Genomic DNA, 22,832 nt, shown 5'->3' on the forward strand with positions numbered 1-22,832 from the left:
CATCGTACGATCAAAACAAACCAATTGCCATCAACATTTTGTTACCTTCACGCGCTCCAGACGCGATCGTAGCGTTCTGTGCAGAAAACTTGTTGTTTTGCATTAAATTATATTCTATTTTGTTGAGTACAGTTTGGTGAGTGTTTAGTGAAGCAAAAACAAAAACGCATCCACAAGAAGAACGCGTAGAAAACCGTGCCAAAGCAGCAGCTAAGCGTAAGGTAAGGAAGCGGCGTCGTTTGGTAGCGCCGGAGCTCATACAGCGTCTGGGTCGGTAATGGTACTTTAAGGTTGGTTACAGTTTTTTTGTTTTCTGTGTGTCTGTGTTTATGATGCTAATGGGCCATTAAATACCTTCCCCAGTAGATGCACATTGAACTGTTTCCTAAAACAGCTGCATAAACATAGCGTATTGCTTTTATCATCAACCCCATGAATAGCTTCAGGCGCTTCGCCCGGTTCCGTAAGGACACTGTTATGAAGGAGGCGTAACACCACCGGAATGTTGTGCTTTACACCATTACTAGGAAGAAATGTGTATGGACAACTCTTTGCTTATGATTTAGTATTTTTGCTTTCCTAGACATTTGATTTGTTCTAGCCTAGTCTTCTGACACGGATGCTATCCCTTTATCCTTATTATTCATAATACCACGGTAGAGTTTGTTGTTTGGTACATGATACAACTTTCCAATTTTTGTTAATGTTTCTCACCAAAACGTATCGCTCCGTATCCTCCTGTCACGTATGCTGGCTTCCATACCATAAACAGGCCAAAACGGGCGAAGGTTATAGTGTGTAAAAGAAAAAAAAAGATTATAAAGAAGGGACACTCTTACCAAAAACCTATGATCACAGGTAGCAAAGATTCCAGCTGTGAATGTTAACCAGAATCTGTTAACCAGAATTCTCGATGTATGTATACGAAAACGTTGCAATTGGAAACGACATAGGAATCGTATCGTTACTGCTTTTGAAGTTTAAAAATGTACCCTACACATACCTGAATTTCAGCAAGTTTAACAAAATTTATCCAAGAGGAACGGTAGCTGCTGTTGCCTAGTTACAACGATTGCTTTAATTCATCTGAAAAAAATATCAAAGTAAACCATAATTTCCTATTCATTTTTGCCAACTTCTACGATCGTTCCCACTTCCAACTAGTGTGGAAAACTATAGTCAGAAATCAATAGTTTTAACGCTTTTTAATTTGCATGTTTTTTTCTTTGGTCGCTTAGTGATAGGCCAATTAGATCGATTACAAAGCATGCATTTTTTTTTATTGGAAAACCGAGCTTCGAAAAAAATAACAAAAATGTAAGAATCCCACCTCTGGCTCTGGCAAACTGAATGGGATTCAAGATTTAAATCGTATTTGACTCCGCAATTCCGGTCGAGTCCCATTGAGTCCGGTTGACTCCGATTGTGTCCCGCGAGCCCGATTGAATGCAGTCGAGCTCAAAAGGGCTGTCAAAATTAAACTTGGACGATTGAAAATTAACATTGGGCCAGTCCAAAAAAGTCGTTGGTGTCAGAATAAGTTTCGTTATCGACAAAACATGCAGCACACATTGCCAAATGTCTTGGAACCACCGGTATTAGACTGTTCATCAAATATCTCTAATGCAGACCAAATAGTGGAACTGTCCAAATACGGACAGATTCAGGATATCAAGGACCTTTTTTGGGAGAGTCAATCGCGTTTCGCAGGCAACAAAAGAAAGTGAAAACAAAAAACAGCTTGAAGCCAGGCCAAACAACAATATCAACAAAAAAGTAACGGAAAGAAAGTAAAGCACAAGAAATACTCTCATTCAGAACATAATCCATGGAAAGATACTCAAACACGTACAGGCCTTGAAATAAATTTAAAATTAAAAAAACACACTGAAAAACAAAACAACCGATTCAAACGAACCATGAACATTTTAAACCAAGAAGCAAATACCATGATATAAACATATGAAGCCTCTATTGCCTACTGTCATCAGAATTAACAAACTACAAACAACAAAACATTAGAAACATCCTATACCAGAAGCTCTACTTTGACTCCAGTTAGTCGAAGTCCATAAAGATAAAGTTTGACTCTGAACATGGGGATTCAAACGTAGGAGGATACAACACCCTCTTTTGCAAAATAGAAGAAAGTTCACCAGAAAGGCCCGCGGTTGCTTCGGGTTAAAGACCGCGCTCAGCTAAGGACGGTCCCGTCCCTTCCCGTTACTGTGACCTTCTCTCGCTATGGGCTCGGAACATTCCACGCAACTGCCAGGAGCAGCCGCCGACGGTGCCCTGCGCACCGGCAGCCTACATCGTCACTCGACGGCCAACCCCACCGCGTCCGGTACGTCCTCGTCGACGCCTGGGCGCTCAGGGCTGTCAGGAGGCGGCAGCGGTAGCAAGCTGCAACGCGGCAACACGATTGCGGTCACTGGCACGACACCGGGCGGCGGGGTGGACGATGGCTACTCCACCTCGTCCGTCACACCGTCCTCGGCGTACATCTGCGACTCGCGGCCCGTCTCGCCGCCCATGAGCGTTTGCTCCGATTCCGACCTGCCCTACATCTCTTACACGGACAAACCGATCGGTGATTCACCGAAGCTGCGCAACAAGCAGCAGGCAAAGCAGACCAAATCACGCCCAAACAGTGCGATTATCATGGGCAGAACGTCACAACAGCACCAGCCCCACCACTACCAGCAACATCTCACCCAGCAGCTGGAGGGCAGGGGTGGCAAGGGTCGACCCACAACCGCACCGACTGGCGGTGGTGGCAGCGGCGGGGCGCACAGCATCGTGGTGGTGAAGTCGGCCGCCGCCCGGGAAGTTGGCATCGAGAAGGATGACGACATCGTGCGACTGCAGAGCGTGCCGATGTTTCTGCCGGTGATGCGCGGCACGCTGACGCTGCCGGCGAACCGCGACCCGGAAGTGCTGGAGCGGCTGCAACCGACCCATCTGATCAACATGTGCAGCCGGCTGCAGTCACACTTTAACACGTGCGCGGTGCACGTGTCCTCGGAGCAGCAGCAGATAACGAACCGCATCAAGGAGGTCGACCAGGAGGTGTCGAGCGCGCTGGCCCAGCTGGTGCAGAAGCAGAAGCTGTACACGTCGTACGCGGAAACGTTCTCGAAGGTGCGCCAAATCTCCCAGCAGCTGACGCGCTGCAACGACATACTGAACCAGAACATCGAGAGCATGGAGTATCTGAACAATCTGCTCAGCGTGGACGACCGGCTCGAGCCGTTCGTGTGGAAGACGGAGTAGTGGTTTAGGGGAATAGCGTTTAACAGCAAGGAAAGTGCAAGGCAAAACGGCACACGTGGTGGGTGGGTGGTGTAACTCTAGTCGTGCTCTGCAGTGCAATAAGCAGCCAAAACAGTGTGGCTCAATGCTTCTCAGTTTAATCAGTTGTATTGTATTGTTGTTTATTGAACAGATATTGACCGGAAGGAGCTGTCTTCCGGTTATTCCTTATCACTTATAATTAGCCTAACTCTTAAGACTAGCAATAAATAATACATAAAGCACCGAACAAAAACGCTTTATTACGCCAGCACAGTAAACCTCGTTTAAAATCGGGTCATTTTTACTAGAAGCTCAAGGCCGACGCCAGACACACCGAAAACTCCACCGTAACGGAAAAAAACATATGAAATGTAACGCATTGTAACGCTACGACCTACGACCGATTCTGGTCCCCCTGTCGACGAACGAAATCCTAACGAAATTGCTGTTAGTAGGCTTTGGCACTGAACTTTCTTCTGTGTCGTTTTTGTTAAACCGTAGTACCAATTTCCATTGCGCTTTTGAACTTCCACCAAACACCTTTTGAAGTTGAATAGATCATCATCAGTATATCATTCACTTATCCTCTGTATAGTTATAACATTTTTTTCCCATCATTAACGTGTTTTACTTCACTAACGTATCTTATAGACATTGTCAACAATTCAACCTACGACGGTTCAGCACACGCTTCACAATTAAAGTTGTTCTTGAAGACGATTAGTACAAAAAAACAGAAGCAATATCAAGCAAGACAATGTGTGACATCATTTGCAGACTTTGCTTAAAGGACCTGGATGCGGATGATCCGGATGGAGGCTCTATTTTAGATGAAAAGATTAGAAAAGCGATGAACAATGTGTTTTGCTTTAAGGTAAGTACATGTTATCGTCGTAAAAAAATCCAGCTACACCCAGATAGTAGATACGGTCTTCTGATCTGATACCTCTCCAAATTAAAAAGCTATCTTCTTTGAACATTTTTGTCGGTCCCATAATATGTAATAACCCGTCTTATTTGAAAGTCTCATCGATTCGCAAATTATAGACAGTTGACTGTGTCACAAATTTCACAACAAATTTTTAAACACTTGTTACACTACTTAGTGGAATAAAGTGATATCAATTTAATGAGTTTCTTTTTATTCTTCTTATTTAGCGCAGTAGTAGTAGTTATAGTCGGTCTAGGCCTCCATAAGCCATTAATGAGCTTGACTATCTGTGACTTGTTGCTGTACTCATGGTAATATAGTCAGTGCACTGTATGCTTAGCTTGCATCCAAGACGAGCATTTTGTAGTTCGAGTAGTTCTCTCTAGTATTCTATTTATTCTAAAAACCGAGCATATATTTGGCCAAATAACATTTAATTCGGGGATAGTACTTATATAGACTCATGCAAATATTGTGATCACTATAATCTGAAAGCCAGTTTAGTTATATAAAAATTAATCTTTTAAATCGTTACAGGTATGCTTTGAAGCGGAATTACCCCAGAACATCTGCAAACAATGCTCCTGGAACGTGCAAGATTTTGAATGCTTTAGCGAGCTAGTGGAGAAAAATCAGAAAATATTAAAACAAAAATATTTGCCCATGGAAAGCCCTCATTACACTGAGGACGAATCCACAGAACAGGTGGATCAGGAAAGCTGCGTACAGGAACCATCGACCCAAAGTCAACTTGCAACAGTATCATCTTCAACAGTATCTGATATATATTTGGATTCGAATGTCTATGATAAACCTTTGGTGGACATGGCGTACAAGACTGAGCTGGATGAGGTTGATGTGGTCGATGAGTTCCATCCAGATCTTATGGAAACTTCGATCTCCGGTATAGAACAGTGGCGTACAATTATGACGTGTGGTGATTACAAAATATCATCCGATTATGATACAACAGAGAGCTCCTCGAATGAAGAAAATGTTGAAAACTTCCTAGAAATAATGGAAGAAAACAACAACCCACACAACGAGCCAAGTAAAGGAAAATTAAATAAACAAGTGGAAAAAGATTGCTTGAGGTCACTGTCAAATCACTGTCCGCCCGATACTAACGACAAGGAACAGTACGCATGCATGGTGCCATCGCAAGACTCGTTGAAAACGAGCAACGACAAGGAAAATGTATCAAAAAATAACGATAAGGGAGAGTTTGTGTGTGGTGAGTGTGGACAAACATTCGTAATTAAAAGAAAACTGTACGCACATCGGCAAAACCATCAGCTGCAAAAGTGTGTGATTTGCAGTAAAACGTTGAAGCGAAAGAGCTTCCAAAGGCATCTCCTAACTCACAAACGGGAAAACATTGAAAAGGATTTAAAAAAAAAGTATCGTAACAAACCACATTAATTTATACACACGAAAAAAGCAAAAGAAATTAACACCAAAAAAGCAAAAGAAATTAACACGAAACAAGCAAAACAATTGTTGTGATAAAAAGTAGTTAATGTACATAAAAGAAACAGCAATGTATCAATCTAACATACATACGTCAGTAGTTTTATTATTATATTTCATTTGTCTGGACGCATCACGATTGCAAAGAGAATTGATTATTTGCAAAGCATTAAAATGTGCATGTAAATAAAAGCTGGAAAATAAAAATAAAATTATTTCTTTAAAGATACCGTATTGCTTCGAATTACGGACATTTATGCATTTTTGGTATCTAATATATTCATACTAATTCAATTTTATTCAGTTAAACCTCTGTTTTACTCACTTTACTAAAGAAAACCTTCTACATTTGAGAAAAATAAAGATTTTCAATAATTTTACTCGAAACATTGTAAAATATCATAAATCTGCAACGATATTTTGATTCATATTCCGGACAGTTTCGAGCTCATGTTTAAAATTACGAACGATTCATATTCTGAACAGCCTCAAAATTCATTTTTATAACGTTTAAATTAACATATACATACACACACTACACCTTTTTTTGTTTTTAAATTGTTTCAAGGTCTGAACACTTGATTCTGGATGTCTGTGTTCTCCTGGACCGACAGCACGACGGTTTTAAATACAACGCGGTTTGGGTGCTGTTTTTCTCTTGTAATCGTAGATGCATAGAACCGAAGAACTGCTACGCGAATTGACGGTCTTTCCCGTGCGGCCATGAATGCATTTGTCACATAGATTTTCAAATATCGTTGTTTTCTTGTTATCATCACTGTGTAAAAATATATTTTTATGTAACAAATCACAATTTACTTCGGCTGTCCGGAATTAAAAAAAAAAACAATATTGCTTCGTTTTCCGCACAGAATTAAATTTGTGATTTAATGAAATTCAGAGCACAATATGATAAAACACTGTTGTTTTCGCGTTGATAACTACAGTAGAACGTCGATTATTCGGGCAGCTCGGGACCAGACGATTGCCGGTTAATCGATTTGCACGGATAATGGTCCAAGAAATTTCAATTTCATATAAAAATTATAATACAGCAATTATCCGCAGTACGCGATAGGCACTGGTCTAATCTTGTTGCGCGCAACATTGTTGCTGGCAAAATGTATGGATTTTGACAGCTCGCGCAACTTTGTTGCCAGCCAAATTCAAACCAATTTGATTTTTGTCTGGCAACATTTTCTATTTACCTTGGTCATGGTAATCGGGTGTATGAAATGACACAGCAGCAGTGTGCGTTTTGTTGACATCCGCTAAATTTGGATTTTAAGCATTTATAATACATTTTTTGGTGTATATTTCATTTTTTCAACACTTTAGTCAACAAGTGAATGATAAAAAATAATCTCTGAGCTGTTAATTGGCAATTTTTTTACGCTAAACAATGTCAAAGCGAAATGTTGCCAGCAACATTCATAGACCACCTCAGCGATATGTTGCCGAGCAACAATGTTGCGCGCAACAAGATTAGATCGCTGCCATACTCGATATACGCGAATTCGCAGTACGCGATTGCTTTAAATTTGACAGCTCCATGTGTTTTTTACAAATATTTTAATACTTTGAAATATTTTATGCTCTTTTTGAGTTTCCTTAATGTTCTTTTTGCATTTTGCATTAAATTTGTGCAAAAGATACCTGTTTTACAACAAAAAACTTTAATGCAAAACTCTGTGGCGATATTTTTCAACCCTCGAACTGGTAGTGTAAACTATTTTTCCATACAAATCCGCTATACGCGAAAACTCGAGATACGCTATTGCGCTCGGTCCCGTACGATAGCGTATATCGGATAATGACTGTATATGAATGGTCGTGTGGTCAGATACGCGGGTATCTACACCAACGACCATTACTCAAATCTCACTTGCTTCAGTGCTGGCGGTTATTGTTGGAGTTTAGTATTTAAACAATTAGTTCTAGCGATGCATAACTTCAATGCGAAACCATACAACAGTACAGAAGGAATGAGAAAGCTCTCCTCCAAGCAATGAAGCTCAACTGGTTGGGATATCCCACCAACAGAGAGCGCCAACAGCTTTTTGCTATTTTTAGAATGCATCAGTCGTTTGTCGTCTGCTAAACGAAGTCTTTTTAGATCCCCTTTAGGTGGATAGCTTGAGCCGTTTAGAAACCGTTTAGTGGAGTTGTGGCACTTGGGTGTATTTCAAAAACTTTACACGTATTTACCAATAAACATGATTAAAATATAATTGATTGTTCATTCATCGTGCTATACAAACGCGCTCGGAAATGTTCATTCAATAATAAACGTGAAGCAAATCGATTTATTTCGCTTACAACAAAAATGTTCTCTCAACACAATTTCGACAGTTCGTCCATACACTTTGGCACCAAATGTATCGGCAACATTTTCATAGCCCTGAACGTCTCACTCACCGGTCCTACTTCCAAAATCAGCATGGTTGCTCTGCTCATGTCAACTCTTACCATCTGTTGGCGAGAACGAGAAAGCATACTAATGTTGTAACCCTCTATAATTCATCATACACGCACGACACATTACGCCAAACATTTGCAACCGGTTGCAAGAGCGCGTACTAACCAGCCCGTGATATGCCAAACCGTTGGCTCACTCGCTTCGACCGCGGCTCTAGCCTTGCCAGTCTGACAGCAGCGACGGAGACAGGAAAAATCGTGTGAGAACCGTGGACGGCAAATTTCGTAAAATTACCACCAAAAAGTGGGCCTTTTATTCTACGAATCGTACAATTTACGGCGAATCGGAGCATCGAAAACACACCAACGCACACACTGTTCAGTGAAATTGCACATCTTAACAAGACTGCACGCGCTGAACTTACCGTCGTGAACAGAAACGCAATAGAGCGTAAATCAGAAGTTTGCCGTGAAAAAGTCGTCCCTTTCTCTCTCTCTCTCTCTCTCTCTCTTGCTCACCTCGCGCCGCCTGCCGGCCGTGTATTGCGCGTCTCCTGTGTGATAGAATCTCCACCATTATTGCGGCACCCCGCGCCATTGGCGAAGAGAAAAAGCACGGCACCTAACAGTATCCATTATTTTCGTCATTTTGCTTGTGTCAATCTCGGTAAAAACAGCTTCTTTTTCTCTCTACATTGCGTGTGCGAAACGTCCCCGTTGCTGTGCGGCCATCGGAAAAGGGCCATATCGAGAGCGCGCACAGACACAGAATTACATCTCGCTTTTGCCGAGACGTAAAAACGCATTCGTCACGTCATCGCGGATACTGCCTTGCCTCTACATCATACAAAGCAAAGCGTTGGGCAGTTGGACACAAGTTGGGAAAGAAAGCTTGAAAAGAACAATATTCCTTTTGTTTGCCTCCTAGGAAGGATTATCTTTCCTTGAATTCCGTGGATCTCGGTGTGTGTGTGTGTGCAATTGAAAATCTTTGCAAACGGGCAAAGGTACGATCGGTGTGTTTTTGCTGCGTGTGTGTATGCGCGTGTGCGTGCGTATATGCGTGTGTGTGTAAATCTTGCTTCGTATTCGCTGAGGCGAGAACATTCGCCGAAATGTAACAGGAAAATATCTTCCACATCGGCGATGTTACCCCCTGTGTCTCTCGACTGCTAAAGTTAACCTTAGTTTTGTTCTCCAAATTTTAATCGTACGTTTTTTTTTCTTTATTTCTCTCTCGTTTCCTTTTTCCAACCCAAAACCCAAAAAGATCTGTGATCAATTATAGCGCGTTCATTCTTCCACTGGTGTTTGCTGTTTTCTGCTCTGCCGCCTCGGTGCCTATCTCTGCTGTGTTCCTCTCCTAGTGTCCTAGTGTTTAAAGTAATTCGTGTATATAGAGCTGTTTGTGTGCGTGAATTTGTGCGTGTGCTTCTTGAGCAACGATAGCGAGTCGTCGTGTGTGGCGCAGCGGCGGTGACGTTCCGAGTGTCAGCTACTGTTGTGTGTGTGTTTCGGTGCTTAAAACCCCGGAAGGACACTCTTAGGAATATTCCCCGGTACAGCCAGCAAAATCAAGTGTGGTAAAATTCCATCATCAGTACCACCAACACCACCACCATCACGAAACCAAATCCAACCTTCGCGCGCAGGAAGGAACTCTGGATTTGATCGAACTCCATCCGTCCGTACGAAAATTGGACACTCTGTCTATGGTGAGTACATGGGGGGAAGCATGATGGGAGGAGGGGGGATGCGGGTTTGTATTTGTAGAGTGGCCGCTTCGTATGTAGACGGCAGCTTCGATCCGCTGGAATCACCTGGAATGAACATGTCTGCTGGTGCTGATAACGGTGCATTTGGGCGAAAGCTGCTCCCCGCTCACTCTCTCACACTCGTGTTGCGTGTTACGGGGGTTTCTGTCTGTTTTTAGATTATTGCGATCCGGTCAAAGGGAAGGCCACTGGAAGCTACTGGGCACAGTATTATTCTTCCCCATCAACCAGCTTGTAGTCTACTTTTCAAACCGAATTTGTCCAGGACACGTGTTGAACGCCGCGCCACTAATGTGTGAACGTGCGCAAGAGCGACCAGAACCGTGCTGGAGTACAGAGTTGGAAAGAATTGGCTTTTGCTGAAATCATCACATACATCTCTCCATACCTTTAGCAGTCATATTTCCGTTCTTTTTTTTTCGCGTCCATTTCACGTACACGCGTACGGGAACGCCGCGCGGCAGCGCACATAGCTTTGAAGCGCAAAAAAAAGTAGCGCAAAGCCAGGCAATATGGCCTACGGCGCGTACACGGTGGTAAGCAGCAGCTGGTGTGTAGAGGAGAATCGAACACCACAACTACACACACGCGCGCACACGGACCCATATTTGTGTCGATAGGTGAAAAAATACCGACGTAAAAGCCGCATCGCACACACCGGCACTCTGCTACTGCTGTGTGTACGGGTGCGCGCGTGTGTGTGCGCGAAGAGAATAGGAATCGCAGAAAGGGCATTTGAAGAAGAAAAAGCAGCACACACAAAAAATACGGTCGCGCAAGCAAATGATATCGCGCGTTATATTATTCGTGCGGGAACAACACCGCCGACCATTTTGGCTTCGTGTTGTTTTACCTTTTTTTTGATACACTGAACTGAACCCACACTGTGGGGAGCGACGCGGTGTCAAGGGAAGGTGTCCGAGAGCAATGTGGCACCGTGGGGGAGGGGGGGGGGGGGGGGCGGTGTCACGGTGCGATTTACATTTTCGGTCAACTTTTTAACCATTTTACACTGGCAATCGGCGCCCCGCGTTCTTCGGCGAAAGAGTGGTTTGAACGCGCAAAAGAAGTTCAACTTTATCAAAATGGGGAGGGTGCATTCATTGAGAGGGAGTGGGAGCAGCGCACCTACGCACGCACCCTCGTGTTGTCATGTGGCGTGCCTGTAGTGCGAGCTCTCAAGGCCGTGACCTGCAAAAACGCGAGGATAGGATTTAAAAGTCGCCCCTCCGCGTTCGTATGGATATGCCTATTTGTTTGTCGTGTCGATTATGCACGAAAATAACAGATGTATGCATTTTTGAAGAATAAGACAGGATTCGAACGAGTGACAGATTACTTCTTTTAGAAACTGGTTGAATTTTGGGACAGTAACGATTCTCATACTCCCGATCCTTCGTTTACTTTGCCGTAAAAGAAGCAAATGTGTCTCGCAACAAACATGCTGCCAACGTAATCATTGTTACTATTTTTATCCCTTATTACCATCGGACGGCATCAACTGAACCTGTGTACCTCCTACCACCACCACACGTACACACGTTTTGCCCCGTACAAACACGTGCACAAGAATCCCTTTCAAAACGGCGTGTACCTATTATATGTTTGTTTGTTTTGTGGTGGACATTCTTGGCGAGCATTGTTTCGCGATATAAGCAAGGTTCAATTACGTACGCGCATTCGCTTGCAAGAATAACAATACAGTGAAATTTGAATGAGTAAAATTCGTAGTAGAATTTGAACAAAGTGAGGGATATTCCTGTTCAAGGGCATAGGTGTTTTATTAAAAGCCATTTTTTACTGTTTATTAATGTTTGGTCCGTTGTTGTCAAGGCTTATTACTCACATAGTAGGCCTTTTTATCGATTGACCAGTAGTGAGTGTTGGGAGGATAATAGGAGCAGCACACGAATTGTTGGTTAAAAGCACTTGCCCAGCTGACGACGTACACACACTACATGCATACGAAACTGTACTCTTCTATCAAATCTTTAGACCAGTGCAATACTATATAGCAACAACAAATGGGTGATAAGAAACCACGTACGCATAACACCACCATGCTGCATTTGCGTTCACAGAGGAGGTGTGCTTGGTGTGGATGGATGGAGCGGGGTTGTTTTTAAAGCCAGGCAAGGTAAAGATTCCTGTTGTCGGTAAGGCGTGCTGATAACGGCGGCTATGTATGTTTGTACAAGGGTTTTCGTGTGTTCTTCCGAACTTGTTACACATTTGGTACACATGTATTTTTTTTACTACATTCTGTGCCTCACAAAACCACTTGTCGAATGTGTGACTCTTGTTGCAACCGATGGCAGACTCACCATCAGTCAGCTTATGCAAATGATACAAACCATCTCATAAGACTGACTAATCCAGATTGCGATTTAGATCGAATCATCAAATAAGATAGGGTGTAAATAGATTTGGTTATTGATTATCTGATAATATAATAATATTTATATGTAGAATAATCGAACTAACAAATCTCATAATCCCTCGATTTTTTTAAAAATTACATGACTTGGTAATTATGGAATTTACCTTGGACCTATTGACCTTGGATAATTTGATTTGCTCTTGTTAATCTTCTGCAATAACTAGTGGTCCTTTTACCCAGCATTTTAGCATTTGATTGTGATTGTACAAAAGCAAGTAACGTTTGAAGTTGTGATGGGAGCTCAGAATCGGACCTATCCGATTCCGATTCCGTCTTCGGAATCAATTCCGGAGCCGATTCCGGAGTCAACTCCAAAACCAGAATTGATTCCGGAATCAGAATCGGATCTGTAATCGGAATCAACCAGGGAACCATATAATATGCTACGGAAACGGAATCAGAATTGCCTCCAGAATTGGAATAGCTACGAAATGAGAATTCGTTCTTGAATTGAAATCGGAAGTTTGAGAAGCGAAATAAGTCCGGGAATCTCCATAAGAATGGATCGTTTTCCATTAAATTTGAAGTCTTTGCTTTGGACCCAAACGCCTATTCTTATGAAGATGCCGAAACCGAATACGATGTTGAAGCCGATTCAAATTTCCGAGCCAATTCCGATTCTGGAGCCGATTTCGATTCCGGAACTGATTTCGATTCCGGAACAGATTCTGATTCCGGAACCGATTTCGGTTGTCAATTCTGAAGCTGATTCCGATTCCAGAGTCAATTCCGGAATCAATTCCGACGAAAACTTCATTTTTCCTATCACTTATTTGAAGCGGAGATTTCATCGGTTGTGAGTTACAACTAGTGACACAATTAGTGAAGAACGCGTTATCGAATGTTTTCAACAAACCATACAACACATTATTTGTGTTTGCATACCTCCTCTTATATTTCCTCTATTTTTTTCTTCTTCCCTTTTCATACAGATGGCTCTCAACATTGCTGTGCCGATGTCGGGCGTAGGTGACCTCCTGGAAGGATTCGGACTGCTTTCGCCGATTTCTCCCGTGAGCATCGACTTTCGCAGCAGCATCAAGAACCCGCTGTCACCAGTTGGTAGCGAATCCAGCGGCGTAAGTTCGTTGGATTTGGAAGATATCAAGGTAAGGCATCAAGGCACCATCAACTGTCGAAATGAATGAGACAACGAAAGCATTACGTTCACATAATTAGAAATTCACAAATTTCTCATAAGGTGTGTGTGTTCGGTGTGATTTCCTTTGAAATTGAAAATGAAACTTCCGGATTTCGACGAAAAAGTGTAAACAACATCCCGAAGTCGCTTGAAGACATATACAGCTGCCTCTTTTGGAGCGAAATGGGCGAAGATAATAGATATCCTTTTTGAGCTATACACCTAAGATGATTTAGGATTGCAGGATGCTTTCTTCTGCAAGTTTTGTGCTTCTCAAGGTACGAGCAGTAATTTAGTTAAGGGAACCGAAAAGGATCGTCCCTCCCTTCAACGGTGCAGCTGCACACATTTCAAGACACACACACACAATGCGTATGATCAATCGAACTGCGTTACCTTTTTGGTAATGCAGTTGCAGAGCTCAGGTCAAATACCGCACTAAGGGCTTTAGAAGGGACTACCTGAGAAGTTGAAGCATTGGAAGCTGCTGTCCTTAAAGATAGTCGAGCAATCCGACCGTTTTGTTACCCGCAGCAAGAAAATCAGCTACGGTATTGTTGTTGTTACTCTTTTTCTATCTAGGGATTGGAATCAATATGCATATGCAATAGCCTCCAGATAAAGAAATTGTACTAATGAACTAGATTTTGATGCATTTTTTGTTGAAAATTTCGTCTTTGCTTAGAAACATAGGAACGGTCATCACAATTACCAAGATGACGATGCAAAAAAGGTTTACTTTGGAATTTAACGTGTTGGCATTCGCAAGTCAGTGCATATACGTGCAATGGAAACGGGACACATTCTAAATTGACATATTGCACGCATATGCGCTCTCGTGTGGACGCAACATAACACGAAACTAGTTAACATGCAGTAATATTGAACTTGATGAAAAAAGGCGAATATATACCTGGTTTCAGTTGTCGGTCCAGCTCGTTGGCTTCAATCGTACATGAACGCATTTTTCAGTCGCATGCGACGGGCCATTCTTGCTCGCTGCAAGATGACTGCTGCGCTGGTGCAAGCAAGATATGGTTCACAAGGTCCACACGGTCCGCATGGACTGCAAGGCACACATGGTCCGGATGGTCCACATGGACCACATGGTATGCATGGTCCACAAGGTCCACATGGTCCACAGGGTCCACATGGTCCGCAAGGTCCACAAGGTCCACATGGTCCGCACGGCTCACAAGGTCCACATGGTCCATATGGTCCGCAAGGTCCGCACGGTCCACATGGTCCGCATGGTCCGCGGTAACTAGTACAGCACATGCTCGGCGAACACAATCCCGCGGCACTGCACACGTAATCGCAACAGCCCGGATTACAGCTCATCTTCCCCAAGGGCGGCAAAGTCGCAGGTCACGACAATTTTTAGCTCGTATGTACGGGCAGATGCAGCTCGGCGCTGGACAGCCGTATCCGCAGCAGGAACAGTTGCACGCGTACGCTCCCGGACTGCAACAATAGGCCAAGGGGTAGCAGCAGCTGCTTGAAGGAACTGGACAGACCATTTTACTAAAAGAATTAAACTTTGTAGGCTTTTTCTTTAGCCAACACACACAGCTTACGGTCTTGGCAAAACTTACTAGAAACACAGTTCGGGGGGTGAAGAAGTTGTACGAAAAATTTCGGGATCACTTGCTAATTTGGAAAACACGTCTAATAGGTTTGACTCTTTCGGAAAGAATGCCGCCGACAGTATGGCAAAGGTTATTAGGTTTGTGAATCAATGTGTACTTGATGTAAAGAGAGAAAAAATGTTTTTCTCGCCATTTAGACGTTTCTGCGCAACAGCCTGGGTTGCTGTTTTGTTTCTGTCTTCTGGGACTAACGCACTGTTGAGTTTGCAAGAATTTGCAGCATTGTAGCAGAAAGTTTTTCCTAGCTGGCAAATAAACTCTCGATAAACTCATACACTCTCACACACACACCCTCATAGTCGTAATAATTTCCTACAGTCTCAAGAGTAAATTATTAGTAAATGTTAATTCAATTTTGCTGGTTTGCTTTTCAGAAACAAATGCCTTCATCGCCCACGTTACTCGACGACAACGAGGAAGAAGGAACTTCATCGTCCGGCCGCCCGGAAAAGTCCTCTTCCAACTCGTCGTCCCTGTCCGCCGGCTCGACCATATCGACGACCTCTTCCAGAACCTGTTCCACCTCTTCCTCTTCCTCCTCTTCATCGTCGTCGTCTACGGCTTCCGATGACGAAACGAACCAATTGGACGAAAAATTACCCGAAAATGCGAATGAGAACGACGGCTGCGGTGGTGGCGATGCTGGTGCCTCGATACTGTCTGCTTCTGCAACAGCTTCACCAGGAGCAGCGGGTGGAAAAGAATCGGACGAGCCGCCTACTTCTGCCCCCATCGATGACGCGGACGCTCTGCTAGCAAAGTCGTCCGAGCTGCTGAGCCTAACGAAGGAGGAGCCCCTCGACCAGCTGCTGTTCCTGTCCCCGAAGCCCACGAAGGAGCCCATCTACAGCTTGCCGCGCCAGTCCATCTACTACAACAACCGCGACATTCTCGACCTCGGGAGCAATCTGCGGGCGCAGGGCGGTGGTGGTGGCGGTGGGCTATCCGGTGAATTCGCATTCCAGTATGCCGTACTGCCGGATACGAACAACATTCAGTTCTTTCTGCAAAATCGCTCCCAGTACCATCGGCTCGGCCCGAACGGCCACGTGCAGGAGTTCCGCATGGCCACGTGCGCGTGCTGCGACTTCAAATATCCGGTCAACACGGTCGGAGCGAACGCCACGGCCGCTCCGGTGAACCAGAGCTGTGCCACCCTGAACCTGTCCAATCTGAACGCCAACCAGATCTACGGCAATCTGCAGCAGCAGCAGCAGCAGCAACAGCAGCAGCAAATACAGCTGCAACAACAGCAGCGGCTGCGATGCATGCAGTATCAACAGCAGCAATACAACTACCGTGCCAGTGCCGGCGTTGGTAACAGTAACAACAGTATGGGTCGCGATTACAACATGTACCAGTCTGGCAATGGTGGTGCTGCTGCTGCAGCAGGAGGTGTAGTTCCGTCGTCTTCACGCTTCAACAATGGCATCTACGGATCGGGAGCAGTGGCCGGTGCATCCTCGCCGAATGCACAGGGAGGAGGCGGCATGTCGGCTGGCGGTAGCTCTGCCGGCAACGGCGGCTTCTTCAACAACGCTTTGATGGGTCGCGATCAGTTCAATCCAATGGTCTCCATGACGATGCAGTACAACAACCACAACAACAGCGGTGCTAATCCCAAAGGAATCTCGCAATCGAACGGTGGCGCCTCTTCGCTATCGTCTGCCGCTGCACTGCGCCAACAGCAGCAGTACGAGTTGTCCCAGCAGCAAAAGCAGCAGTACGTGAACAACTATTCGCTGGGTGCAGGCGCTAACGCTGCCAACAATACTGCTTCCAGTGCCGCCGTCCGCCTCCAACAGCAGCAGCAGCAGTCGCAACAGTCGAGCCATTACTACAAGAAAAATCAATCCATGCGCTATGGAGGACCAACGGGCCTGAACGCGAACATGATGTCCAGTGGACCGGCCGGTTCCTCCAATTGGAAAAACTCGATGACCAATAACGCAATCCAGGATACTGCTGCGAAGCTGTTTATGGAACTGAACAAAATGCAACAACAGCAGCAGCAGCAGCAACAGTCCCCCTACTACGTACCTTTCCTGTAAAGAGATTGTCTCTGTGTAAAGCAAACGCGCGCAGGCAAGCAAAAGACAACACAAAAAACGACACAGTTTTAAAGTGTGTTTGTGGAAACGATGAGAATAAGAACTCAAACGAAACTCACACAAAAACACGCTGATAAAAATTAGCCTCAAACAATAATGGACCAACAAAGCAAAAGAAAAACGCAAACGAAAAATGCATTGAAAAATGTGCGAAAAGAAAAGACCAAGACACACGCGGCAGCAGCAACATCATGATTATCGTCATCATCATCTCGCCATCGTTACCAAAGTTGCCAAAGCAAACAAACCCGATTGTTTTTTTTACTAACCTTCTTTATCTAGTTGTAATCACACTTCCATCTGTCACACACGAAGATGATCAGTATCTCTTGTCTTGCGTAATTATAAAGGAATAATTTAATACGATGGAACACAAACACACACAGAGAGATTTATGTGAAGCCAGCTCAAATTTCCAATGCTCTCCCTGCAAAGCAACATATGCATATGCTGATGGAAAAAAAAACAAACACGTTGTTATTACATGTCCATCGAAGCGCCTTCCTGTTAACAAACAAATGGTGGGTAACTGTATTACAAATTACGTTTTCCAGCGAAATACGTAACACGAACAATGACATTCTATACAACACCTTTACTATTAAAAGTAAATTTTTACTGCTACTCTAAAGAAGAAGACGAAGAAGAAAAAGAAGGTTTCGACAACGTTTACCCAATATTATTGTATTGCTTCCGAAGAAGTGATAAGGTTACGAATTATCGCAGTTACGATCCTGTAAGGATCAGGCACAGAGAGGCAGAGAGAGAGTGCTCTAGCATTTTTAAATCCATCACCGCTGGCAGCAGCATAAGGCAGCAGCAGCATAATGCGAAAACCAGATAGCTTGCGAAGCTAATTTTCGCGCTCACCAGTGCAAAAAAAACCCCGTACATATGTAATACAAGAAGAAACCCACCAGTACCATCGATCTTTAGCATAATGTGCACGATATTACGCCGTCTTTTGAAAAAATGCGAAAAAAAGGATGTGATATTTGAGAGGAGAGAGAGGGAGAGAGAGAGAGAGAGGTGTCAACGGGAGAAATTAAAAAAAGGGAAAAACAACATACCGAACAACTACAATGACACAGTCGTCCCTCCTTTCGCACTCTCTCTCTCTCTCTCATTGTATAGCTTGTTGGGAATAACTTGCCACCAGTCGGAATCCAACAAGAAAAGAAAACACGGATTTAGATGCTTAACTCCGATAGCGTGCGCGCGCGCTCGCGCCTGAGTGTTAGACACTCCTGTATACCAAATTCTCATCACCTACACACGTCTTCACACCTTGTTTCGGACACAATTCCGTAAGTATTTGTCTGTTTAGTTATTACTTTACCAGTATTTTTATCTAGTTCGTTGCTATTAAATAAGTTGAATATCATTTTTAATTTTTATTAAATAAGAGTGCATTTCTTGTATGATCTTCTAATGGTTGTACCCCTTCTCTTTCCCCAGGGTAAAGCGTTCCAGTAGTAATATTCGTGCATTACCTACCACCAGCATACGCGCACCGTTGTTACACACATACCAACAATAACAAACCTTCTCCAATCGTTTGCTGTCGGCGAGAACGATCACCGCACGGGTGTGTATATCGTACCGAAGCAGCCTTTGACTTCAATGGACAGTAGCAGGCACCTACCTTTTCGACTATAAAGTATTCAAAGTCTTCAAAGAATCAGCGATACAAACACACAAGCGCGCGTGCACGTAATTTGGTATGTTTTATAAAACCTGAAACCACAAACCATCCCCTACGAAGATCAAATCAATGGTTAGAGCTAGTGCTATACGAAAAAAGAACACCGTTACGAAATCACACAGTGATTCCCCTCGGATGGATGGAACGAGATAAAAAGTATTGGCGATATTACTATTATTATTATTATTATTACTGGCAGATAGTGTGAGTAGTAATTTAAACAAGAAAACCCTACAACAAGACAAAATTCTTCTTCTCTGCGTAAGTATACTAATAAGCGGGACCGTGCACGCGTCCATATGTCCCCTCCGATCGAACAGTCAGCAAGCGCGAAATGCGCAAGACACACAACAACCTTATAATAATATAGCGAATGGCAAATGTTACATTTAAACAAGATTCGAGCGAGAGCTGTACGAAAAAGCGAGTATAGTAGAGTGTGGATGTGGTTGTGTGTATGTAAATGTTGTTGTTGGAGCGTCGATTTAGATTAGTCAAAGGGAGAAGGGAAGAGAGTGAGAACAAGAGAGAGAATGTGAAGAAAATAACAGAATTACCGAAACTTACGACAATGCAGGAATTATTATTTTTTAATTAATTAGTGATTGATGCAACAACAAAAAAAAACCCAGAAAATGAACTAATACCCGTTACTATGAGCATAGGATTATTATTATTATTATTATTACTATTATATATTTACCTAGTTGTACTATTTCGATTATCAGTAGTACTGTATAAGAGCTAGCTTTACTGGCCCGTGAACAGCAACCGCGCATCAGCCGCAAAAAATGAAAATAATTGTGTGTTGTTTGCTGTTGAACTCTCTTTTAAGAGTGTTGTCGGACCGAGGACTGCGGGCGCAGGATAACATAGATGGCGATAACAGAAACAAAATGCGTTCAAACATTCAGCATGACACACACACATTATATATCTCCCCTCCTCCCTTTACATGTTTACGTACGAGACGCGATAAACTCACTGTCAAAAAAAGAAAAGAAAATCTTACAATCACACACAAAATGATACACACGCATGCATCTACTCTACTAAACAAAAACAAACAAACAAAAGAAACTGGTGATAATTTTGACCCCAAAACGTAAAATATGAATATGATTATTGGAGTTTTTTAAAGCGTAAAAGAAGAGCTGCCCTCCCTTTACACAATAATGTTACGGAAAGGGGGGGACGCAGTTGGGTTGTAGAATTTAATTCAGCAGTAGTTTGTAACACTGAAAAGCAGATAGCCAGAACTGTAGTTGTCTATGTTTTTTTTTTAATTCACAAAATAGTTTTACTACCAATCAGAATTTGCTCGGAGGGAAAGGGGTGGGATAGAAACGGGGGAGAGGTGTGTGTGTGTGTGGAAGGTTATCATCATCATAGTCAAACAACATCATCATACCGCCAACGCCAAATGAATGATAATGATGCTGGAGCATTGCGAATAGAACAGTGTGTTAGAGATTATTAAATGCGATTGAACAGCTCTCCTCCTGATAACAAAAACAAGACATAAAGAAAGAGGACACAGGGAAATCAAGCATAGCAAGAGGCAGATGGTTGGAAAAGAGAATAATGTACAAAAAGAAAAAAAAAAACACCCAACACACAACACAATATCAGATGCTGATGCCGCCGCCAAAACCCCTACACACTACTATTGAAGCCCGACCCGATTGATGAGAGAGAGAGAGAGGATAGAGACAGGATCAGTTATAAACATAGATATATATATTAGCTAGCATCCTCTGCTATTTTAGAGTTGGTTGGTTGCTGTTTAAGTAGGGAAAAAAAAGAAAAATGTGATTTATAGATCGGATCGGGTCAGATAATAAGAGCGGAAGAGGAGAGATTCATAGAGAAAAACACCGACTGTTTAGAATGTGCGAATGATGGATCTTATCGTTATCAATGTTTTGCTCACTTCATTATGTTATCTCGTTTATCCTTTTTTATTACTATTATTATGATTATTATTGTATCGTTTAATGAACTTGACGCGCACTTTTTACTTATCATATATACGTATATATATAGAGAGAGAGAGCGATCCATCCTTCCTTTTTACCAATATGCTAAGCAGAACTGAGAGCAATTTGTTGTGTTATACCACCCCCACCCTATCGTTTGTTTGTTCGGTGTTAGCTGCTTTGCTTTTAGTGAGGAAAGCGTTTCGTTTTCGTTTAATTTTGCTACTCCTACTCTACTCACATCGATATTGATGAACTACTACTACTACTACTACTACTCTGGGAAGGGGCCAGAGCGTTGTTTGATTCCAGCTAATAAATAAAAGGGGGGTTGCAACTTGCTTGTAAGCGAGATAGAAAGGGGAAGGGAAGAGAGGAGAAGGGCATACAACGAGTATAGAGAGAGAGAGAGAAACACGCACCATGTGCTACGAACTACTAATAGTGTAGGCAATAATTTAATAATGTATCAAATGCGTCTAGAGTTCAAGCTCTTTTTTGATAGGAATGAACGATTTGGATTTCAATATGTTTGTTGTTGTGGATTATATGAAAATGCAATTTATGGTATTGTCTCCATCCCCCCGCCCCCTGTAGTTCGAATATTCGTAAAAGAAGAAATACACACATATCCTTCCAAGTATAGTAGCTACAGTTTTCAAATGGCAGCAATTTTGCGATCGAGTAAAAACTACTTGCTTTTTACCCCCACGATATAATAGTGCCAGTGATCGACTACCCGACATATAAGCAAGCACACGCAATCAAGCGCGCACTTACGCACGAACGCACTCACTCGGTTCCCCGGTGGCAGGAATAGCGGCAAGGCATGATCACCCCTTGGTAAATGCATCCTCTCAGGTTTTGAGTTGTTGTTGTAGCAGCACGACAGCTTTCTGTAGTAAGTAGAGCAATCGCGGGAGAGACGTGTACATGCCTTACAAAACCTACCTTACCCCGCTGCACAGGATGGCGTTGTTAGGGGTTATGATTAAAAAAGCAGAAGAACGCGTAAAAGAAAATAAAACTAAGACAGGGAAACGATAGTGCCACCAAAACAGAACTGAACAATGCAAAACAAAAAAACTGTAAAATCAAAGCATGTGATAATAATAGTAGTGTGTAATTGATCAGTTGGTAGAGGATTTGTTTTACTTTATTAGTTTTGTTGTTGAGTTTTTTTATTACATTAATTCTTCTGATATGAATTCGATTCGTTGTTGCTATCGGGGTTTGTTTTTCCCCCTCATTTGGATGAAGCTTTGTTGTGCCTCTCTTCCTGTGGCGGTTTTGCTTTTGATATGAAACAAAGAGTACACACACTGTATGGGAAAACTTGTTTAACTGTAAAATTATTAGCAAAGTTTAACTGTAAAATTGCTTTGTTGTCTATACAACAAACCAATATAGTCGTTCCTATTGTGCGTTTTTTTTAAACGGTACAGCCCAAACTACTACTATTCCTTCATTATTATAAAGGTATGCTGCTTGCATTCGCCATTTCTTTGCTTATATGTTAACTAAATACTCACTTTTTCATAGCTTTTCTTTTTTTGTCTCAGTGGAATAATGTTGCTCGATTTTGTATCCCTTTTTTTCTAATTTTAAACCTAATTAACTATATTTAAACTCAGTGGTCGAAATTTTTGTTCAAAGTTAAGCTAATAATATGCAATCACTGGTACTTACTATTACACGACTGGCGGTGGTGTATTTTTAAGCAGATGGTGGTGGTATCATCATCGATAATAATAGTCTTTCGTTGAATTAATTATCTGTAATGAGATGTATTTTTCTTTAATTCTTTTTATCTTTTCCCCAACCAAAAATGCACAATGAAATGATTATCTCTTCTTACCTATACCCAGTAATAATTAAAGCAAAACGATGTTGTTGTGCGAATGACGCGATCGATC

The 22,832-nt window shown here is 42.7% G+C and overlaps 3 protein-coding genes and 1 long non-coding RNA gene across 9 annotated transcripts; 3 read left to right on the top strand and 1 right to left on the bottom strand.

Annotated features, from left to right (window-relative positions):
• The first annotated feature begins 28 nt into the window (after positions 1–28).
• On the top strand, positions 29–5,763 carry LOC120958685 (zinc finger protein 432-like). Its single transcript, XM_040381646.2, has 3 exons — positions 29–221; positions 3,949–4,171; positions 4,766–5,763. Exons 2-3 carry the CDS (start codon positions 4,055–4,057, stop codon positions 5,648–5,650), a joined length of 1,002 nt encoding a protein of 333 aa, XP_040237580.2. The 5' UTR covers positions 29–221; positions 3,949–4,054; the 3' UTR covers positions 5,651–5,763.
• Positions 1,987–3,575, top strand: LOC120958684 (BLOC-1-related complex subunit 5). Its single transcript, XM_040381645.2, has one exon. It carries the CDS (start codon positions 2,245–2,247, stop codon positions 3,274–3,276), a length of 1,032 nt encoding a protein of 343 aa, XP_040237579.2. The 5' UTR covers positions 1,987–2,244; the 3' UTR covers positions 3,277–3,575.
• Positions 5,764–8,309: 2,546 nt separating the features above from the next.
• LOC120959651 (uncharacterized) lies at positions 8,310–22,056 on the top strand. Of its 6 annotated transcripts, none has more exons than XM_040383221.2 (5): positions 8,310–8,376; positions 9,387–9,831; positions 13,264–13,440; positions 15,496–18,539; positions 18,691–22,056. In XM_040383221.2, exons 2-4 carry the CDS (start codon positions 9,829–9,831, stop codon positions 17,170–17,172), a joined length of 1,857 nt encoding a protein of 618 aa, XP_040239155.2. In that variant the 5' UTR covers positions 8,310–8,376; positions 9,387–9,828; the 3' UTR covers positions 17,173–18,539; positions 18,691–22,056. The 6 variants fall into 6 exon arrangements, with proteins under 6 accessions (XP_040239155.2, XP_040239154.2, XP_040239156.2 ...); XM_040383220.2 differs by having other exon boundaries at positions 8,340–8,420; XM_040383222.2 differs by having other exon boundaries at positions 8,347–8,401.
• LOC125907578 (uncharacterized) lies at positions 13,263–14,656 on the bottom strand. The gene is made up of 2 exons (XR_007452785.1): positions 14,386–14,656; positions 13,263–13,463 (listed from the first exon to the last, which is right to left on the bottom strand). It is a non-coding gene; the product is annotated as an uncharacterized LOC125907578 (long non-coding RNA).
• Positions 22,057–22,832: the final 776 nt, after the last annotated feature.

The sequence above is a fragment of the Anopheles coluzzii genome, chromosome 3 (assembly GCF_943734685.1).
Source record: "Anopheles coluzzii chromosome 3, AcolN3, whole genome shotgun sequence".
Taxonomy (NCBI): Eukaryota; Metazoa; Arthropoda; class Insecta; order Diptera; family Culicidae; genus Anopheles; species Anopheles coluzzii.

Bases quoted from the DNA above. Each gene is read 5' to 3' on its own strand.
- LOC120958685 (XM_040381646.2), top strand. From the start codon at position 4,055: ATGTGTGACATCATTTGCAGACTTTGCTTAAAGGACCTGGATGCGGAT. The intron at 4,172-4,765 runs GTAAGTACATGT...AAATCGTTACAG, and splicing joins ACAATGTGTTTTGCTTTAAG to GTATGCTTTGAAGCGGAATT.
- LOC120959651 (XM_040383221.2), top strand. The intron at 13,441-15,495 runs GTAAGGCATCAA...TTTGCTTTTCAG, and splicing joins TGGATTTGGAAGATATCAAG to AAACAAATGCCTTCATCGCC.
- LOC120958684 (XM_040381645.2), top strand. From the start codon at position 2,245: ATGGGCTCGGAACATTCCACGCAACTGCCAGGAGCAGCCGCCGACGGT.